A 21,881-nucleotide genomic window follows, 5' to 3' on the forward strand; every position below is an offset into this window, starting at 1 on the left:
ATTATGAGAATTAGGAAGTCTAAACAATTTGAAAAAAAAAGTTTACTCCCCTAAATAGGACATTTAGTCTAACATGATTTTTATAAGTTAAGCCGAATGTTAGATTTTTGATATCGGCTTCACCTCGACATAATCCTGTTTTGAGACAATTGGTCACAATTGAATGCTCATATGTTATATTTTTTAAAAAGATTACGCCTTGCAGCAGAATAGAATTATCCATGTTGTCCACAGTGAGTAAGTTATTGGTTGATAAACTTGCCCAAGAAATTAAATCGCTCTTGAAGAGGGGCTTGAACCTAAGACCCGCAGGTCACAGAGGGAGCCTTAAGCACTTGGCAACCTGATCCACATATACAAAATATCAATTTAATTCCAGATCTATGATGGTCCCTCTGACACTTTTCATTCTTTGGGTAAATTCTGTGGCACCTCACTCCCACCAGTCCTCACCAGCTCTGGTAACATGTTGTTGGTAGTCTTCCACTCGGATTCTTCCGTGACTGGCAGGGGATTCAATGCTACATTTACTAGTAGTCCATGTGAGTATCAACAAGTGGCCTGACAAAAAGTTTAAAAAGAAATTGAATCCCTGTAGTAAACGATTGCTATTGTCCATTTTACGCTATAGATAAACTCCGACTCCATGGCCAAATGGCTCTGAAGGAAGGAAATAATTATCAATTTCTACAGATTTTAATTTTGCTTTACTCATATTTCAAAACCGCGTGATGACCAAAATCTTTTATCAGAGCATCATATATTATGTCAGTTTCATACCTAATACCAACGTCAATATAAGTAGGATTTTCATACACATACATATTTTAGGAGCCAAATTTGACCAAATTGGATCTTTTATGGCAGATTTCATCTCTTCAAACCATATTTTTAGAAAATAAATAATAGAGTACACTCAAATCCTTGTGCCTCGATTTCGCTCACGAAGAGCCCAAATTCGTAAAAAAAATATGGGACTCGGCCGTTTTGTATATGCTATTTTAAAAGATTCATTATGACTGTTTTTATCAATAAATATATCTGAAATTTGGCACACAATTAGTAAAGAGGTCATTTTAGATTATGTCAAGCAGCAAAACTCGTGCAATTACTAGAAAACCGTTAAAAACAGATGTTTGCCCTTTTGAGTGGAATATTTCTCAAACTATCAAGAGCAATGATTTTGCCGTGATTAATGTTATATATACACATTTCATCTATTTATGTTTCAAATTATCGGAATATGATAAGTACTTTTCATGTATCATCACAAAACATCAACCCAATTTGCGATTCAATGAATGAGAAGAGGAGACAGCCAATAAACCCCCCTTCCCTTGACACACAATGTGATGTCAGCGAGGCAAGGCTGTCAGAATGCCAGACTTCCACCTGACAAATTCGATTTTAAAAGTGGCTAAATAGAAACTCGCATGGTTTTCCCTACTAATACTGACCTCCTTAAAAAACTAATTGAATTTGACACATAAAAAATTGAATAGACTAGGATGAATGTCGCTGAGACAAAAATAAATAAATAAAGTTCTATTTTTGGTCACACGTGTGGCCATCTGGCACCTCTGCTGTGAAAGTCTGAAGACCCACCTCTCTTGCTTTTTTTTGTGTGCATTTTTTACGTCATAGGAGTATTAATTTTGTCGGCTCTAGCATTTTGTCTTACTAATCAGTTGATCATTCGACTTTTTAACAATCTTTGACCCCTTTGAAACAGACTTGTCCAATTTCTCTGTTCCTCACAGTAAATGAACACACACGCTCTCTCTCTCTCTCTCTCTCTCTCTCTCTCTCTCTCTCTCTCTCTCTCTCTCTCTCTCTCTCTCTCTCTCTCTCTCTCTCTCTCTCTCTCTCTCTCTCTCTCTCTCTCTCTCTCTCTCTCTCTCTCTCTCTCTCTCTCTCTCCTCTCTCTCCCCTCGATCATGTCTCCCGACTTTTTGATTCATATCATTCTCGGCTTTTTCACTCATCTTCTATGGGTTTACCAATTCCCTTCGGTTCCAAATGATCAATATAATATTATGTAAGTATTTTTTTAAAACAATGATTGACCTAAGCCATATAGCTCTAAAACTATACAAGTTAGAGCTTTTCTGATTTTATATATTTTTGAGAAATTTGCTACTGAATTGCCACGTTTCAATATCATATTCCATGTATTAAGCGAGATACAGCCACAAACCAGAATAAAGCACAGAAAAAGCGTCCCACATTTTCTGTATTTTTTTCTCAAATAAATGACACCTTTGAAACTGCATAACTTTTTAATTTTTTCAAATTTTAAAAAGATTTTTACTCAGTGGAGATAGGGCTTTGATTTAAACGTAGTATTTCCCCACAAAAATAGACAAATAAATGTTCATAGTCATTCCTACTATATAACACTTACTTCTATAATTTGAATTGCTATTGAAGGAACGAAATTGACGTCACTCAACTGTTTGTTATTGTTTTTAGCCAGCCATTTTTATGTGTAGTGCTCATTAAATTCTATCAATCAGACTATAAACGTTCAAGGTTACATATAGTTTTGTGTGCTGGGAAGTTATATCCGACTGGCGGATGGTGTGTCTTTTGGCTGGAAAAAAACGGCACATTTTTATTTTATGAAAATTTTATTTTAAAATTATTTTTCAAATTTGAATATGAACACTTTTTTCTTTATGGATGTTTCACTATATAGGTATCACAATATAGGTAAATTTTATGATCTATAAATGCTAATATAACATTCTCTGAAAGATAATTCTAATATATTTACATGTTCCCTCACCATCCAAAATCGGAAAGTGACTCAGCTGTTTATTCCCCTGTGCTCTTAATATGGCCTGCTATAGGAATTAATAAAGCCCCATTATGTATTTTGAACATGATACAAGCATGAAAATATGCCATTTTATGTTAATTTTTTATTCATTTTTATTTCACTGTCCCGTTCTTTCCCCTCCCTATTCCTTAAACTATCCCTTTGATATCTAACCCAGCTCTCTGCGGCGGTTCTTATAATGTGACTCAAGAAACCAACATCATCACATCTGTGGAGTACCCTCAACCTTATCATTTACCAATCCGTTGTCTCTGGGTACTGGATACCCTTGACTCACAGAAGGACATTACCATTAACGTCACAGACATTGATCTGGCATCATCCAGTGATTGTAGGACAGAGTACTTGCTTGTCAGGGATTTCCCATTGGTTAGTACCATTGTATCCATTTAAGGTCTCCTATTTAACTTAAATAAATGATTAGTAGTGGTAGTAGTAGTAATTATAGTAGTAGTAGTTGTAGTAGTAGTATTAATGTACTGTCCCGTGGAATAATGCCGTTTTGGGGCAAAATTATGCCAATATTATGCCCCAAAAAAGGCAAATTATGCCATAAAATCGACATTATGCCAAAAATCCGACATTTATTTATGCATGATCTTGCTTGCTTTTGTAACCCCCAAAACCTAATTTTCACAATAAATACGAATTCTTATAGGTTTAAAAGCTACATTAAGTTGTTTCGTTTCATTAAAAACTAAAAAGCAGAAATATATACCAGACTACTTAACAATGTAGAAAGAAGTAGGTACACTATTTTAAAGAACATTGATTTTAAACCCTTAGCATGCTACACCAACCTCTGTGGCAGAATAGTGTGTTAAGAATGGGTTAATTAAAAAATGTCACCTAAAATAGCAAACATTTACATGGTCAAATGATTAGGGGAAAAAACAAAACAAACCAAGATACACATGGATGACAATGATAAATAAAAAGAAACGAAATTCCAACAACAATATTTTATTCTTTACTGTAGTAATAATAACAATAGTTGTAATAGTAGTAGTAGTAGAGGTAATGGTAGGAGTAGTAGTGGTTGTAACAGTGGTATTAGTCGTTGTAGAAGTGGTTTAGTAGTAATAGTAGGAGGAGGAGGAGGAGCAGTAGTAGTAGTAGTAGTAGTAGTAGTTGTTGTAGTGGGAATAGTAGTAGGAGGAGTAGTAGTAGTTGTAGTGGGAATTATTTAGCTTTTTGCTGACAGATGCGGAGTTGGATGCGGAAGGGCAAAGGATGCGGCCGCATTTTCCTGGAGGGACAGAATGTAGAGTAGTAGTAGCAGTAAAAGTAGCAGCAGTAGTAGTAGAAGTAGAAATAGTAGTAGTAGTGGTGATGATATTAATAATAATAGTAGTAATAATATTATTGATAAAGATTATTATAATAATGATAATAATAATAAGAATTACAATAATAATAATTGTAATAATAATAATAATAATAATAATAATGCAATCGACTCTGCTTAGCTTAATCGCACACCGGGGTAATTTGGGTTATTATGTCGATTAAGCGGAGTGTGCAATTAAGCACATAAGCTAAATATAGCATCTAAGCACAAGTTTTCATGTGCAATTATTGTAGGACCTTCCCCTCTGAATTTTTACAGGCTTGGGACCATCTTATTCAAGATATGGCCTCATCAGAAAGTGTTGTTTTGTTTTTGTTATGTTTTTTCCTTTTTTACAAAATGTGACATCATTGTTTGTAAGAATAGTAATCGTGAAGCATTGATTGCTTTCAATTCTATGCAAGCTGTTTATAAACCCTTGTCTCCAATCTCGCCTATGATGGAGATACCCTGTCAAGCATTCTTCTTGGATGAAGTGGTTGGAAGTGGTGTAGTATGTCCATCATGTCAAGTTTTTCAGTGCTTGCCAGGGACATTATCATCTGTTGACAGTTAAAACTTCACACCCACATACATGCACGCAAGCAATCTCACTAAAACACATTACACGCAAACGCACACTATTATGATGTTTATTTATTCTTCTCCAGTCAAGATGGAATAAAGGTGTAGCGATTAAGTGGAGAAGGTGTGCAATTATAAGGAGCAATTATATAGAAAAAAATCTGCTTTTCGTAATGTGTAGCGTATAAGAGGAGTGTGCGATTAAACAGTCAACTGTAAAAATAATAATAACAACACTGATTATAATGATGATAATAATAATCACTGATGATGATAATAATAATAATAATAGTAATGATGATGATGATAAAATTGTAACATGAAATAATATTGGTTCATTTGACCCAAGTTATAGAAGTGTTCCGATTCGCTGTATTTCATAACTTTTGCTTGAATGCTGAAGACATAAAGTCAGAAAATGCGACTTAAAATAAATATTTATTATCTTTTAAGGAGTTATCAATGGTTGGTTACATGTGTTATATTATATAAAATATGCTGATTTTATCTTCTTGCATGTAAAATTTTGTTTGGCTTCAACAGGAATCATAAACATCCCAGTTATTCTATTCAATTTCTTGTTTAAATCGTTAGCAATGTAGGCATACTCTGTGGTGCCACTTTTTGTGACTAAAAACTCACCATGGTTTCTGAAAAAAATGTAACTAAATCTCTATCCATTTTTACACAAAATGCGATCTCCTGCTATTTAATGAATGTGTTATTATTTTGATTAGAGCACAAGTTTGATGCATTTTATACTCTTTTAAAAGGCGTCCAAAGTCAGTTGACATGATGTAAATAAGTTAAGCCAGACCCATATATAACTTTTTTTTAAGTGACTAAAACAAAAATTTGTGACATAAACTACAATGTCTCACTTCTGGTCATTTTTACATGAACATTACTTTTAAGCAGCTGATGCAGTTGTTTTACCTTCCACCACGTTGATCTTTCTAATGACTCAATTGACCTATTTTGACTTAGACTCCTCTGGGCAAAGAACTTCATTACTGTGGGTCAAGAGTACCTCAGCCATTCGACTCTATTGGACAGAGGGTTCAGATCATTTACCACCTTGATCAAGGATCTACAGGCAGGGGCTTCAGACTCTTTTATCAACAAGCTGGTTAGTATAATTGTTGTTTTTGTTTGTTTTAGTCTATTTTGTTGTTTGTTTTGGTCTATTTTTTTGTTTGTTGTTTGTGTGTGATTTCATTTTTTTTTGTATTTTCTTTTTTCTCTTTCTCATTTTTTTTTTTTATTTTTTATTTGCTACTCTGTTTCGTGTTTTTTTGGGATTTAGCCAACAAATCCTGGATATGTCGTTATGTGGATATGTAAAGAACACAAGAGTGTGAGTAGAAGTATCAGCAACTGTTTTATGGGTTATGTAAAGAAAATCAATTTAGTAGTAGTAGTATGTAGTGTTGGTTATGTAAGAAATCAATTGTTAGTGTGTAGGTATGAGTTAGTAGAAGTATCAGCAACTGTTTTATGGGTTATGTAAAGAAAATCAATTGTAGTAGTAGTAGTAGTAGTTGTAGTTGTAGTAGTAGTAGTAGTAGTATCAGCAACTGTTTTATGGGTTATGTAAAGAAAATCAATTGTAGTAGTAGTAGCAGTAGTAGTAGCAGCAGCAGCAGTAGTACTACTACTTCTAGTAGTAGTAGTAGTAGTTGTAGTAGTAGTGGTGGTGGTAGTAATAGTTACAATACTTATTGATGCGCCGGAATGAAAAAGGAAAAGAATAATTAAAGTTTTTTAAAAATTTGGTCTCAAACTTTTTTTTAAAGATTTGAATATGGGAACTCTGGTTAATACAGATACAGTGGAACCTCCCGATAACGACATGCCACGGGACCGAGTTTTTATGCCGTTATCCAGAGTTGTCGTTATTTAGAGGTTTCCAAGATGGCGGACAAAGTGGGCGTGGTAAGGCCAGCTGGGACAAGTTTTTAGTAACCACGCCACAACAGCACCATTTTCCCTCTGCAGTTTCTCCGGGCTGGGGACCGGCATGTGAACAGCTGTTTGAATACAACGGAACACATGGCCGCCTTAAGAATGTTTGTTTTTTTTTGTTTTTTTTTTTTTAATTTGGTGGGGGGGGGGGGGGGGGGTACTTTCATGTTTGTTTCTCTCTATCCATTAAAAATGTAAATAAAAAAGGTTCATCATCCTTGTTATTTTGTTATGAACATCGAGACTTGTTTGGCTTGAAATAATCCTCTATCACTGTTTGGCGCTGGAAATGATAGCAGATACTTTGTCCTCCATTGGGATGAGCATGTCAAATAATTGCGCACCGCTGTCATGTTGCATGGCAAAAGTTCTGAGAGTTGTTAGCGCCATAACCGCTTCACTGGCTGTCACAACAGGGAGAGGAGCATCGCTGTCAAGATCATCATCGTCTTGATTTTCTGTTGTTGGTGTCTTTGTCTCATTCTCATTGGACCTAATGGTGGTAAAAGCTGTATTCTCATTGGTTTCAAAAGCTGCGTTCTCATTGGTTCAAGCAGGAATCGTTTTTATGAACTTTGAGTACTCATACTCGGTCTTTTTAGTATCAGATATCTACGAAAACTGCCGAAAATCGCCAAAATGATGTCGTTATTCAGAGGTTTTATTAAAAAGTGCGTCGTTATTTGGAGGGTTTTTTTTACTGATCTTAAATAGAAAAAAATCGGGGTTATCAGGAGGTTATTACTATTCGGAGGTGTCATAATAATCGGGAGGTTCCACTGTATATTTTCATTCATTCTTGTTGTACCGTGCGTCCTTCTCTGTTTTAGCAATCTAGGCTCTCCACTCCACTCTTTCCTGCATCTTCTGCAACCTGTTTTTCATCCTATCATTATATCTAAATTTTATTAGGTTATTTAGATTAATTTTCTATCAAGAAAAGAAGTCGGTAAAGACCATGTTTTCTATGTAGACGATCGGAACCGAATTGTCCTTTATTTCAAAGTAACATGTATTTGATTACCCAGGACAGTACTATAACAACATATTATAGCCCTACTGGGTTCTAATTATATAACATCTTTCCTTTTAAGGGTTGATTTCTCATCAGACCTTGGCCTAATGATCCAAAATATAATGCAATTTTCCTTTTTCAAAAGAAATTACCCTACCTAACACACATTTTCACTGGTTTAATATTTTAGTTCTTTAACCAATATTCTTTAGTCATTTATTTATTCTTTAATTTGAAATTATTGGATCACTTTTTGTTTCACACCTAACAGGTCAACTCACCAGAAAGTCTGCTATTCGGACCAGTTTGCTGGTCAAGCCTACAGGCCATAAACACACAGTTATTTCTTTAACACTTTGTTGTCAAAAATAGGAGTATTTCGAATATGGTGTTAGGGTGACATTGAGTAACGAGCTGGACGAATGATTTTTCTCCCGTCTTGTGACAGCATGGTGGGGTTGGAGATGATAGTGAAGTAGCAATAGTTTTTCCATTGGTTGATGGTTGATCTGTCTTCCCCCTCCCCCCCCCCTCTCTCTCTCTCTCTCTCTCTCTCTCTCTCTCTCTCTCTCTCTCTCTCTCTCTCTCTCTCTCTCTCTCTCTCTCTCCCCTCAATTGGGAGTGAGATTTAGCATTACCTTCTTGCTCTGCTGGATCATGGTATTGTCTTTCCATTCTCGTAGTCCAATTTGATCAAAAGTCTCTCATTTGGGTGCAATGAAGGTAGATTCGTATTGTCACCATATATTGTCAAAGTGTTTCTCATGTTGCATTTTGCTCCATTCTTTATATCTTTTCACTGAATTTTGTGATATCTTTTGAGGTTTAAGGATATTAGGTAATGTGGAATTTTCATTCTGAGTTCTCTTTCCATACTCAGTATTGATGGAGTGAATTTCGCTGAAGTGTGTGCAGTACTTCTGCATGCTAGCAGTGATAACATTGAATTAATCAGTTTGATGTTTTCCTGTCGGATTTTGAAGAATATTGTTTGTTTTGTTGAGCTTGTTCTTCAGATTAAGTTTCTGGAATGCCTGTCGTGGCATTACTGTGACGTCTGCTCCTGTGTCAATTTTGAACTTGTTTGTCATCAAGAATTAAGTTTACATGTCAAGCTGCATTGCATCTATCCTCGTTGCTCACAGTGCTTATGAAATTGTCCATGTCTGCATACCCAGTATCAATACTATTTTCACTGATCTCTTTCGTTTTGTGCACCCATGCTATGTGGTTCTTTTTGTGACACTTGGTGCACCTTTTTCCAAAAGCAGGATATGACTTTGAAATATGGTTTGTTCTTCAACTATGTCTGCATGATCGCATTGTGCCCCTTTCCTTTGTCTGTGGATGGTGATAGGATTGTCTGTTGTTTCTTCCTTTGTTTCTAAATTGGCCCTTCTCATGAGCCATTGTTCTATTATGGTTCCATTGTGTTAGTCGGTTTAAAGTCGTGGCTTCCACTTCCCTTAATTAGTTTTGTGCAGAATTTTATTCTCTTATCAATTTATGGTTTCTAGATATTTCACAGCCTTTCCACCTTTCCAGGTATGAAATCTTCTCTTAGTACTTTTTCACACAAACATTTGTCTAGTAAGTCGATAAAAACACATCAGAGACAAAGTCACTGTTTTTTAATAGTTTATAAAGGGATTTAACAAATTCTTTTATGTTCTCTCCTTGTTAGATTCTTTTGTGGAATTTTACTGTCTCAGATATTACTTTAATTTTTGAGGCAAAATATTCCTCAGATTGTCCCAAAACTGTGTCATTATTATTCCTCTCCTCTTCATTGTCAGATTTGAAAGTTTTGAAATTTTGTCCCCCTCTTTTCCCATGGCTTAAATTAAGATAGAGGCTGAACAATTCCCTCCTCGTTATTAAGCTTAGTCATCAAAATCTGGTGAACCCCTCCTTCCAATCTAGCAAGGCAGGCTTAGGAAGTTAAAAGTTCTTCTCGTGGGTTAAACTTAGGCATACCTATTTAATCTCTTACTCTACTTTGTATGAGACCCTAGGGATTCTGGATATTTAAAAAATTATTTATTAAATAAAAAAATTAAAAACATTAGAGAGAAGCACTCTACTTAAGTGTTCTTTCCTTCTGACACATCTGACACCATATCATGATATATTTGAATGTATCACATTATTTAGATTAATTTTCTACCAAGAAAATAACATGTTCAAGATAATGTTTTCCAGTCAGATGATCAGAGCGGAAATGCTTAACATGTATTTGATTACACAGGACAGTACAATACAAAGATACAGTATAGTAATGGGTACTAATTATATGACTTTCTGTCCCCATCATTTTGTCAAACCAGCCATCTTTAGTCGTTGCTGGCTCTTTTTCTGTCCAACTTTCCCATTGTTAACACGTTTTCCAACCCTTTCTTTCTGATACCATGAATTTTGCTGGTCTCTTTCTTATCTTCCTTATAAAAAAAGGTTAGTACTCTGCCATGTCCATCACTTCCTTATTTGTCTATCTGTATGGGACCCTCAACATTCTTTTTATGACCACAATTCAGCCACTTCCATTCTCTTTACTATCTGTCTGCTCAGTGTCCATGTTTCACATAGGTATGTCAATATGGGTTCTCGCTGTAACTTTAGAATCAGTTTGGAGAGATCAAATATCCTTTTTATAGGGTGGCATTCCACAATTTATTTTTCTACTCTCAATGATGCTGACCATTCCCAGTACATGTTTTTTTTTATGATTCTCAGACCTTTTCCATCGGCAGCCAAGTCTTGAAGTAAATTTATTAGATCAGAATGTCTTACTAAATATAAAGATGGAAAAAATGGGATTTTAAATATCCCTATTATAGCAGGATCCCAGTTATATCAAGGCCTGTTATGTGTGGTTTCAATCGTATAATGATAATAATAATTATTATTATGACGATGGTTCCACTGCTACCAATGACAATGATGATGATATCAATAAATGCTTTACCCGAGGATACAATGCTGGGGTCAGGGTTTTGGGACCACTGTCACCTATCCATGATTAACTTTATTTCTATTTTTATGTTTTTTCATTTATCCACTCTCTCATTTATCTGTTTATTTCTTTCCATTTAACACCAATCTTGGATTGGATTCCAGACTGTAATAAGGAATACCGTGGAAGTTCTGGGCACATCACTACCCCAAGACAAGATGGCGAGTACTCCTCCAACACTAACTGTCTGTTCAACATCACCACCCCAGTAAACACTTTCTTGTCCTTGTATTTTTATGAATTCCAACTGGAAAACCATGGCCGATGCAGCTTTGACTATTTGGAGGTATGTTGCTCGTTTATGCTGTTAAGATGGCAAAATATATCCATCATTAATACATCACATTAAATCCAGATCGTCATGATCGTCAATTTGGATTCAATATGATGTAACAATGTTTTAATTGTTTATGTTATTGGCTGTAGTTGAAGTAGTTTCATTTAGCATTGACTATGTACGCCTCTATAATTTTTATCTCAAAAACCCTATCATGGCAGTTGTTGACTTCAAAGCGTGTGATCATATGATTCTCAATTCTAATTCCATGGCTTTAACAAAGCATATTATTGTTTAAGTTTGTAATTCTAAAAAGAAAAATCAGTTTCATGGTTTAACTAGAAAGCCTCCATTCAAAATACATGGCAACGATTTTCTACTTTTTCCAGTTGTCACCTTCTATACATAAAAGTAGTCAAGTTTGATAAAAATACTAAAAAATACATTTCTCTATGCTGAACTTTAACATTGATGGTCCAGATGTTTAGAATAGATAGAACTCAGGCCTTTGTCATTGTTTCTCACCATCCACGTTTGTGAGTAATTCTTACTAAACTGTATTAACCAGATTATACACATTTAAGGTCACACATAGTTTTGTGTGTTGGTCCGTTTTACTTCTGGATGGCAATGTTGTGAGCTTCTTAGCCAAGCGCATACTATCGATACCTTACCAGCTCATTTAATGTCAATATGTTTGGAGATTGTTATGAAACAAAAATTTAAAAACAACGCTTTTAGTGCTTTTAGAATGTCCATGAATTCTATTTTATCTCAACTTTATTCAAATATAGTTTTTGGTGTAATGTTCTTTTGAATGCCTTTGAATTGTAGCTGATTATAATTTTTGCGTCTTGTACCACGGGAAAAGCATGATATAAGTAAATTTCATTATTATTATTATTATTATTATTATTATTATTATTATTATTATTATTATTATTATTATTATTATTATTATCATTATCATTATCATCATCATCATCATCATCATCATTTTCATTATTATTATCAAATCATCATTATTATCATCATCATTATTTTTACAGTGCAGCACAAGAATCCCAAACACGGAAATCTAGAAATCACAGAAATCTCAAATACATGTAAATTCCCTGTTTTAAACCCTCTAATTGAAAATTCCAAACACGATCGGAGGCTCACACAGAAATCTTGAACAAAATGGACATTAACTCTAGCTTTTGTTGATAAAATTCTTTTGCCTTTTGTTTGTATTGAACGGAAACAAAAACAGCCATCACTCTCTATGATATGTGGCCTTAAATGTATTACTAATGCATGCTTAACACATTAACTAATACTATGTGTGGAGTATGAGTGCATATGTAGGAGGCGTGTGCGAAACATATTTGATCATGATGACATGAGCCTGTTACTGTAATTGTATTAAAATCAAAGATGTGATTATGGGTGGGGAAGATGAGTATAGAGCGTGAGAGTGTTTTTTTGTTTGTTGCTTTAGGTCTCTTCCAACACAATTGAGGTTATATGAGAGACCGCTGAAACAAAAAAAAACAAACAAGCAATCTAACAAAAATAGTACAAATGTCAATCAAAAGCATAACCTAAAGATATCATAAGCTAAATTATAAATAACCAAGAACAAACAGGCAGAGGATTTACAGGAAAAAAAATATCCCCTGTCAAAAATACAATCACAAACCAAAGAAGCAGGATAGGCTAGTAAAGAAAAGAAGAAACGACATCACTATCGGATCGTACACCCATGCGAACATCATAGGTATATGATTCAAGGGTGATGCTCCCATCCAACCACCCGCCGTGAGAGTGTTATGTGAGGATTGGTAGGGATGAGGTACTGGATTCGTAGGCTAAAGAAGTCACATGCTGAGTCTTATCCACAATGGACGTGCTGGCTTTGTCTTCTTTATCTACCACACGTAAAGGGCAGCATTATTCTACCTGTTATTGAATGAAAAAAGATGCACTTAAAGCTAAACCTCATTATGATGGGGGACCTCACCGAATCTACTTACGTTTAACACACACACCCCTCTTCCTCATATTTTTTTTCTTCATATTCTTTGTAAAAACCCAACACGGACATCTCATCTCGAACAAACAGGCCTGGTCCCAACTTTTTCAAGATTTCCGTGTTGCACTGTATTATTATTATTATTATTATTATTATTATTATTATTATTATTATTATTATTATTATTATTATTATTATTATTATTATTATTATTGTTATTATGCTTCAGGTCAAAAACAGCTCATCCATTGTCGTAGCCAAATTGTGTGGGTCATATCTTCCTAATCCCATCTTCCTGCCCGACAATCAGGCCATATTGAACTTTTTTGCCGATTACAGTGTCACCCACTATGGCTATGATATTATGTATGTGGCAAGCATTCAAGGTAGGAACAACGCGATCAAATTCATTTTAATTTGATTATCTCATGATTTTCTGTCCCTAAATATTATATTTTGATAATAACATATTTTGTATATAAAAAATGTTTTATACTTTAATTTTGAAAAAAAATAACGAACAAATATTTGCCTCTAAAAAGACGCTATTTTTATTGTTACAATGTATATTGCCAAGGCTAAGCGGCGCTTTTTAGAATTGGCGTGACTGAACACATCCCAGTGTAATTTCACACAGCTTCATTAAATTATTTTTTCAATTTCCAAACCTGTTGTGATCCCAACGGTAGCCAATTTTAACGGAGCCACTGAGGGATAAATTTCACTGTTTTATCTAAGCCAAAATTGACCACATTTACAAGGTGGTTGTAAAAGTATGAAAAAGTAAAATGCGAAAGCCGGAAGTACGTTATGTAGACACCTTTAAATCGAAGTTAGGATCGATTGCTACTAGCACATTTCGATTGCCTCACAATGTAAACAAACTGGTTGACCGTTTCTTCACTGATTAGGTACCTAATTATAAGGAACAATGGTAAGTAGCCTAATTAATTCCCGTGCAAATCACGACGTTTTCTGCCATTGTTTTGCTCAAGCGAGCTTGCTGTTTACTGTGGCGATTTACCATTAATTTCGAACCTTTGGATTTTTCCACTACGCCTGCCGAAGTTTCTTCATGATAATTCACTTCCCTTTATTAATTCAGTATTGGCGGGTGGTTGGATGGGACATCACCCTTGAATCATATACCTATGATGTTCGCATGGGTGTTGTCGATCCGATAGTGATGTCGTTTTCTTCGTCTTACTAGCTATCCTGCTTCTTTGGTTTGTGATTGTATTTTTGACAGGGGATATTTTTTTTCTGTAAATCTTTGCCTGTTTGTTCTTGGTTATTTATAATATAGCTATGATATTTTAGCTTATGATTTGATTACATTTGTACTATTTTTGTTAGATTGCTTGTTTTTTTGTTCAGCAGTCTCTATTAACCTCAATTGTGTTGGAAAGACCTAAGCAACAAACAAAACAAAAAAAAAATTCAGTATTGGCCAGAAGTCGTATTTATTTCCGTTTTTATTCTCTGTCATTAACTGATTGAAAATCAAGTTTGCTCATTGCTACACCTTATTCTAATGTTCTCACAATTCCTGAGCTGTTTGTGGATCACAATTCAGACTTGTCGAGCATCGATAAAGATGTGAGGAATAAATTTAATTGGTCATGGCTATAAGTAAAAGATGATAATGGTGATTATTTTTCTGACTATGTCAGAAAAATTCCAGAGGCAGGAATATGACTTTGATGAAGTCATCTCTACTTATACTTATATGAATGACTTGCTTATTTAGCATTCCTTCTACATCAAATCAATGGCAGTCATACTTCCAGTAAGAAATAACACCCACTATTTTAATGTATAGTATTTATCACTCTCCTCTCCAATGATGCCCTTATTTTTTAAAAATAATTGAATCTTCAGTTTGTCAAAGAGTTTCTGTCAATTTTTATAGAGCTCATTTACAGGTCTATGTAATGAATGTGACCATTTCTGTATTATGATAAGAAAAGTGTTAAATAAAAGTTGAAAAAGAATGGATAAGCAATCCTCGTAATATACCAAAGGTTTAATTACATTGTTTTTGTAATGTTACCTCATAAAACATATTTACCCTAATTTATATATTTTTTAAAGAATTCTATATTCTCGTCTTTTAATTGTTGATAATATGATAGAGTCATTTTTTTTAATTTCTGAAAATGTTATAAAATATATATATTGCATGCATGTATATTGTGCACCTAGAATTATATTGTATGGGACAGGCGCAATATAAAATAAATTACATTATTATTATTACAGTCCACTCTGGATAATCGCAACTCTGTTAATTGCAACATTTCCCAAGAAACGGAATTAATTCTATATAAAAGTCCCTGGTTAATTGCAACAAACATCGATTAATCGCAACAAATTTTCGGTCTCAAAAGAGGAAAATTCAAGACATCAATCAAACAAAATATTAATATTATTATTATTATTATTATTATTATTATTATTATTATTATTACTATTATTATTATTATTACTATTATTATTATTATTATTATTAAAGGATCCCCATTCTACAGTACTAAGCCGCGACTTCAATGAATATAACAGCTTAAAAAAAAAAGACAAAATACTAAACACAGAATGTATTGAGCTAATACTCTTCTTCAGTCAATAACTAAAAGATGGTTATGACACTTATACATCACATTAAATTCATATAGATGTCCTTATTGAACAAAAATGCTTATGACAGATTTATGTCCACTGGATGTACAGAGACATGTTATTCCATCTATTTGGATTTTACTTGAAGTATTATCGTTTTGTCCATGTTGGTTGTTGAAGGGTTTTGAGCCTAAACCGTTTTGTGTCGAGTTGGGCTTTTTTGTTTTATTTTTTAAGCTTTCATATTGATTTTTGTTTCAGTTGGTCTCATCTGAGTGACCTTTCAGCATTTCCAAAATCATCTTTACAAGACTCGTTTGTGTTAAAAGCCTCAAATTCAACAGGGTCCCATTTGCAATATCTTTTGCACACAGAGAGAAATTAAGCTGTATGTCAATGTTATAGTTTTGTTGACTGTAGCAAATATCAGACTGGGGTATACCAGTAAAGGATAGCTGATTTTCTGAATTTTTTGTTTCTTCAATTTTTTAATCTGTTTTGTTTGGCACTATTATCATATACAACTTTTTAAATATATAAATCAATGGAACAATCTATTCTCTCCAAAGGGCCTGGTTGTGGTGGAAACATCAGTCATATAACCAAAGGGGTCTTGACTAGCCCCAGCTACCCATTGGCTTCAAACACCACCCAGACTTGTGTCTGGTTGATTACACCTCCTCCCAGGACGATATTGTATTACGAGTTCAACCGTAATAATCTCCCTTATGCAACAGACAACATTGATTGTGGTCAGAACCACGTGGAACTACTCAGTGGAGACCACTCTCAAATAAATTACAGCTATGGCACACTCTGTGGAAATGTAAGTATTGGTCATCAGTTTAAATCACAGGGCAACCCACAGGTATCCACATTCTTTATTGTTAGCTTATTGCCTCATAATGGTATTATATAGTGTGAACATGATGTCATATCGTGATCAAAGTTTAAAAAACAAGGAATGAGAGATTTTGGTATTTCTTATTTCGAGGAACTATGACAGACATCTGCTAGTTAGTTCTATATCTAAAAAACTTGGAAAACCTACACACCTGAAAATTTCACAAGACTTTAAATACTCTCCCTTTTGAGAGAAGTTTATTGTTTTTATTCAGGAGAATTAAAATAGGTTCGCAACAAGCAAAATTTCTTTCTGAAAATTTACTATCTCATTTTCTTCCTTTTTACTGGCGCTGATATGACCTTACATTTGTTGCAAGTGCTGTGAAGCCTTTAAAACAAACAAATACCTTTTTCTTTCATGAACTAATTATGGATTTTTATGAAAATTAATCGCAAATTTTTGCGAATATTATTTTGCTGTATTTAGCTTGCAAAATTTGGGATTGTTTTGTGCAAAAAACCGCCGTGTTAGAAAAAAGGCAGAAGGGGTTGGGGGCTATTTATTTGGCTGTCTTTTCAGACCCCTCTTCTAGAAACAACAAAGCCTACTGTTGCATGCTTGAAATTTCCTTACTCCTAGCGTATCTACAATTATCACCACATGACATATAATATAGCAATGACTATGAAAAATGTTTTTTTCTCTTTTTGAGGAAATTTTTTGTCTGAAATCAAAGCCCTATCTCCACTGAGTAAAAATGTTTTTGAATTTTGAAATTCCATTCATAAATAAACAAGTTATGCAGTTTCAAAGGTGTCATTTATTTGGATGACCCGCAAAGAGGAAAAAAACGCGAAAATATGGGACGCTTTTTCGGCATTTTTTTCGACCTTTGGTTGTATCTTGCGTAATAAGTGGATTAAAAGATTGAAATTTGGCAATTTTATGGCAAATTTGATAGAGAAAATTATGAAAACATTAGAAGAGTTCTAACTTATATATAAACACAAACACACACAGAGAGAGAGAGAGAGAGAGAGAGAGAGAGAGAGAGAGATTGCGTATGTAAACAAAATAAATATAGAAGGAAAAGAGAAATTGGACAAGGGGACAAAGGTTACTGATAGAACGTGACTTGGAACACAATAATTAAACCCATGCTGAGATTGTAGATCATATTGCAATCGAAAACTTTTAACATTATAATTTCTTAAATTTTGTAAATTAAACAGTCAAATTATCACTGTTTATTGAACCCAAACGCAAAGGCAGACGATAAACACCCCTCTGCCAGTGAGACCGCGCAGACATTTTGACTAGTCATGAACTTTAAAACGAGGTCAACCAATCAGAAAGCGCTTTGCCACGACTCGCTCAGCCGCTGTTTGGTGCCAAATCGTTTTGAACTTGTGATTCGGGCTGTAGGGGGGAAAAATGGCTTTGTCTTTTACAAATGAAGAGCAAATTAGGATGGTGTTTTGAAAAATACGGGAAAAGTACTCGTCATATTCATATGAAATTTTACAACGTAAAAGAAGAAATGTTCATGTATTACCTTGTCAGCGACAAAACCTACACGCCCGGTAGTTTTAGAAATATTTTACTCCAAAGAGTAAAAATCTATTTTTAACGGTCTTCTGGTCGGTCTTCTGGTCATCGTACGAGTTTTGTCGCTTGATATAATCTAAAATGACCTTTTTTCTAACTGTGTGCCAACTTTCAGTCATATTCATCGATAAACAGCGTCGTAATTAATTTTTTAAAATAGCATATACCAAACGGCTTCGTCCCATATTTTGTCGCGAATTTGGGCACTTCGTGAGCGAAAAAGAGGCCCAAAGATTTGTGCGGGATAGTCATTGCTATATAATAATAGACCATGACATCATGTCAATGTGTTGATCATGTGACTCTGCTTGAACTACATCAGCACAGCTGCATCAGCGTCAGCATGTGTCAGCAGTCGCTGCTTTTTTCCCTGTTTTTTAAACCCATAAATCATATCATCATGACTCAACACTTTTGGACAGCAAATAGGACTGAAAACAATACTAAGAAGTCAGAATTAATGACACTAGACAATAAACTCCCCATCAAAATTCTAATTAACTAACATTTACATAAATGAATAACTGAAGAATTCATATGTTAAGGCAGCCTTGTTACAAGCACTGGTGGAGCTGAGACTGAGAGAGACATTTATCCCAAGTTTTAATTTTTCACAATACAATTTTTCATCATCTAGCTCATCACGACATAATAATTATACCTGTTTGACACTGTGTGTCACATACCAATTCATCGCCATGATGATTTTAAAAATATTTCTTTTCTCTTTTTTTCTTCCAGCCAACTGAAAGGGAAAACGTGAACTTCTCTAGTGAATTACCTGTTCTGATTCGATTCATCAACAATGGCAACGGTCCTATCTTCAAGATTAAATTTACTATCATTGCAAATCCTAATCTTTCCTACTCAAGTCGATTCCAACCTCTTAATGTACCCAGTAAGTAATGCGGATATGAGACGTTTTTAGATTGTTGTGTCAAAGGTCAAGGTTGTCTGGGTGAAAGAAAGAAAAAAACAGCAATAAACATAACTGCGGCACACTGACAATCCACTTTATTTTTCATGTGATCTGAAAATTGTTACTTTATATATCAACATGTTAAGATGACATCCAAGATTGTCAAACAGGCTGAAACCACGGATTTCTAGTAGGGAATGGTTTTATCCAAATATGATGTGTTATTTGGTAAATTCAGGATGTTGATGCTATGCTTTAAGTGAAATACTAACCGTATCTGTCAACCAGATCACTCGCACTGAAATGCATAGATATGTATAACATTAAATATTTAAAAGTAGGTTAAAGAGAATTTAGTGAGAACTAATCACCCACCTGGTGATCTAAAAACAATAACAAAAACGGAATTGCCTAGATCACATTCATTCTATGAGCTTGTTAGTTCAATCTTTATATTGCTGTATATATGGACTTTTGAAAAAATATATCTTCCATTATATCCAGAGCCAGCCTTTCATTGCAATACAACTAACATTAGGATTGTGTTTATCTTTCAATGACCTTTTTTATTCATGCTAACCGTTGACCTCATTTCATCCCATGCCAAATGGACAATCTCGATGTTAGAACTTTCCATGATTTGATATTTTTATTTTCTTGCCTATCTCCAATACATCTTTTGGGTTATCCGGTGTCTTCTCAGTGTGCTGGAGTCGGGGGTTGACTGTCTCTATCGTTGGGACATTCAGTTATTTTGTTGCCTCTGTGGAATCGATTGTTAGTGTTGCATCAACTTTGGAATTGTTACAAGTTCCTAAAAGTTACCTTCATTCTCGTCTCTTCCAATTATTATTTATGCATTGTAATCCTTTGTCTGTTTCTAAAATACTTTTCTCCCTTATAATAAGAGAGAGAGAAGAGAGGAATGGGTGGGGGAGAGAGTGAACCGTGTGTCTGGTGAGGGTGTGTGTTTGTGTAATGAGGTCACCATATCCCAGGTAAAATCTGTATTTTCTTTCCATTATGAAATGTATACTTACCCTACCTTTGAAAGTTACGAAAACATCTAGTGTTATGAGAAATATTGAATCATTCCTTGAAGCTATTATGGTGTATTTTTGCTTTGATGAACTGAGGCAGTGAATGAAAAATATCAAATAAAATATTAAAGTCTGCCCAACACAAAATGTCTTTTGGATTGATTAAACTTTTGTTGATTTGAACTTTACTGGTTGTTAATTTTGTTTCATTAGAAGTAGAATGAAAAAATGGGGTTGAAGTAAAAATTCAGTGACGAAAAATTTATGGATCTCGTGGGTGGTCATCTTCAAAATTTGAATTCTTGATGACAGTTGACTGTAATGACCTATAAATAGTCTTATTTTAAAGTGCTTAAGCCACCCTTTAAAAAGACGTCGGCCGGTTTAGCACACGACAGCTGGAAGTAGAAGCACCTAAAAAATTAAGTTATATTATACTGTCCCCGCGTTTTTTTTGCCATTTCAAACGCCAAAATTTGCCATAAAAAAATGGTAAAATTTGCCAAAAATTTTCCGCTAGTTTTACAAAAATCAAACAATTAAAACATCATGTACGGTAAAAAATTCACACAAATGGGTTATTTTGTAGAATATTGATGTCACAACATGTCAACATGAATTTATTTATATTTTGTTTTTGAATGGTTTGAAATAATAATAATAATAATAGTAATAATAATAATAATAATGACATAATAATAATAATAATAATAGTAATAGCCATAGTAAGTAAGTAGGTAAAAAAAAAAAGAAGGAAGTAATCAAAATATTTTATTAACTATTTAACATCTTAAAATTTGGGAAATCAAAGTGAACAATCGCATAAAAAATTCATAATTTGAAAAACTAATTAAGGGGAGGAAAAAAAATAACTATTCACAAGGAAAGAGAAACAAAATCCATTTTCCAATGGGGGCACATTAAATTTGTATTCTCTACTTACTATCCAATTTTGAGCATTATTATTATTGCTTTATATTTCAATATGGGCCTAATGGGTTTTTGAATGAAAATCATGGGGAAAAAGAGGCGAAAAACAAATCTTGGGATCTCCAATAGCCTCGGCTAGGCCATAGCGTCATAGAGGTGGGAGGCTAGGCCTAGACAGGTTTGTCTGTTAGTGCCAATTTTGGATGCTAGCATTGAAAGTCGCCGTCTTTTCACAATTTTTCATAGTTTTTTTTTTTTTTTTTTTTTAAAACAAAAAATTGTCAATTTAGCCTAAAAACGGCGAAAATTGCGGCCAAGGGTGAAATTTGCGGCCGCGAAAAACTGCGGGGACAGATTATAGGATGTGAATGTGATTTTTTTAAAAACGGAAAAATTTACGACGCTATTTCAGTCCGATGGAGAAACCAAAAATATTCGAAAATTTACAAGTGACAAGAACAAAACATTTAATTAATTCTTGTCAAGTTTTGATAAAAAAAATGCTTTATTGGTTAAGAAAATATGCCGGTTCTACCAAACTCGTACATATAATATAAAAATCGCGATTCCGAAAGTTTCCAAATGTGCATTTTGTTTTAGCAGTGCAGTTTTACTAGCGTAAGAAGTTGCCGTGTCCGGTTGAAAGCATTTTTTTTTTGCTCCTAACAATGCTACAGAATTTTTGGTACGAGCAGAAATCATATTAGATTTATTTCCAATTTATTTCCAAAGACGAGTGGTAATGGCCTCCAATGTATCCTGATTCGAATTCCATGGACTACAGCATTAAGTCGTTGATGGTTTATAAGGGTGATACAACGTTTTACACACAGATCGACTCAACATTAGGAAATCAATTGGATCATGGGAAAAT

General features: G+C 34.2%; 1 protein-coding gene across 3 annotated transcripts in view; it reads left to right on the forward strand.

Annotated features, from left to right (window-relative positions):
• The window catches only part of LOC144958147 (cubilin-like), a 232,482-nt gene extending 212,222 nt beyond the window's left edge, over window positions 1-20,260 (forward strand). For all 3 annotated transcript variants that reach the window (XM_078889900.1, XM_078889901.1, XM_078889902.1), the window contains 7 exons: window positions 380-542; window positions 3,000-3,211; window positions 5,745-5,886; window positions 10,855-11,036; window positions 13,274-13,430; window positions 16,233-16,489; window positions 18,860-20,260. In XM_078889900.1, coding sequence (XP_078746026.1) covers window positions 380-542; window positions 3,000-3,211; window positions 5,745-5,886; window positions 10,855-11,036; window positions 13,274-13,430; window positions 16,233-16,489; window positions 18,860-19,024 — 1,278 coding nt within the window. In that variant the 3' untranslated portion in view covers window positions 19,025-20,260. The remainder of the gene's footprint in view (window positions 1-379; window positions 543-2,999; window positions 3,212-5,744; window positions 5,887-10,854; window positions 11,037-13,273; window positions 13,431-16,232; window positions 16,490-18,859) is intronic.
• Window positions 20,261-21,881: the final 1,621 nt, after the last annotated feature.

This window comes from Berghia stephanieae, chromosome 12 (genome assembly GCF_034508935.2).
Source record: "Berghia stephanieae isolate SIO BIC M18660-M18661 chromosome 12, UCSD_Bste_1.3, whole genome shotgun sequence".
NCBI classification, from domain to species: domain Eukaryota; kingdom Metazoa; phylum Mollusca; class Gastropoda; order Nudibranchia; family Aeolidiidae; genus Berghia; species Berghia stephanieae.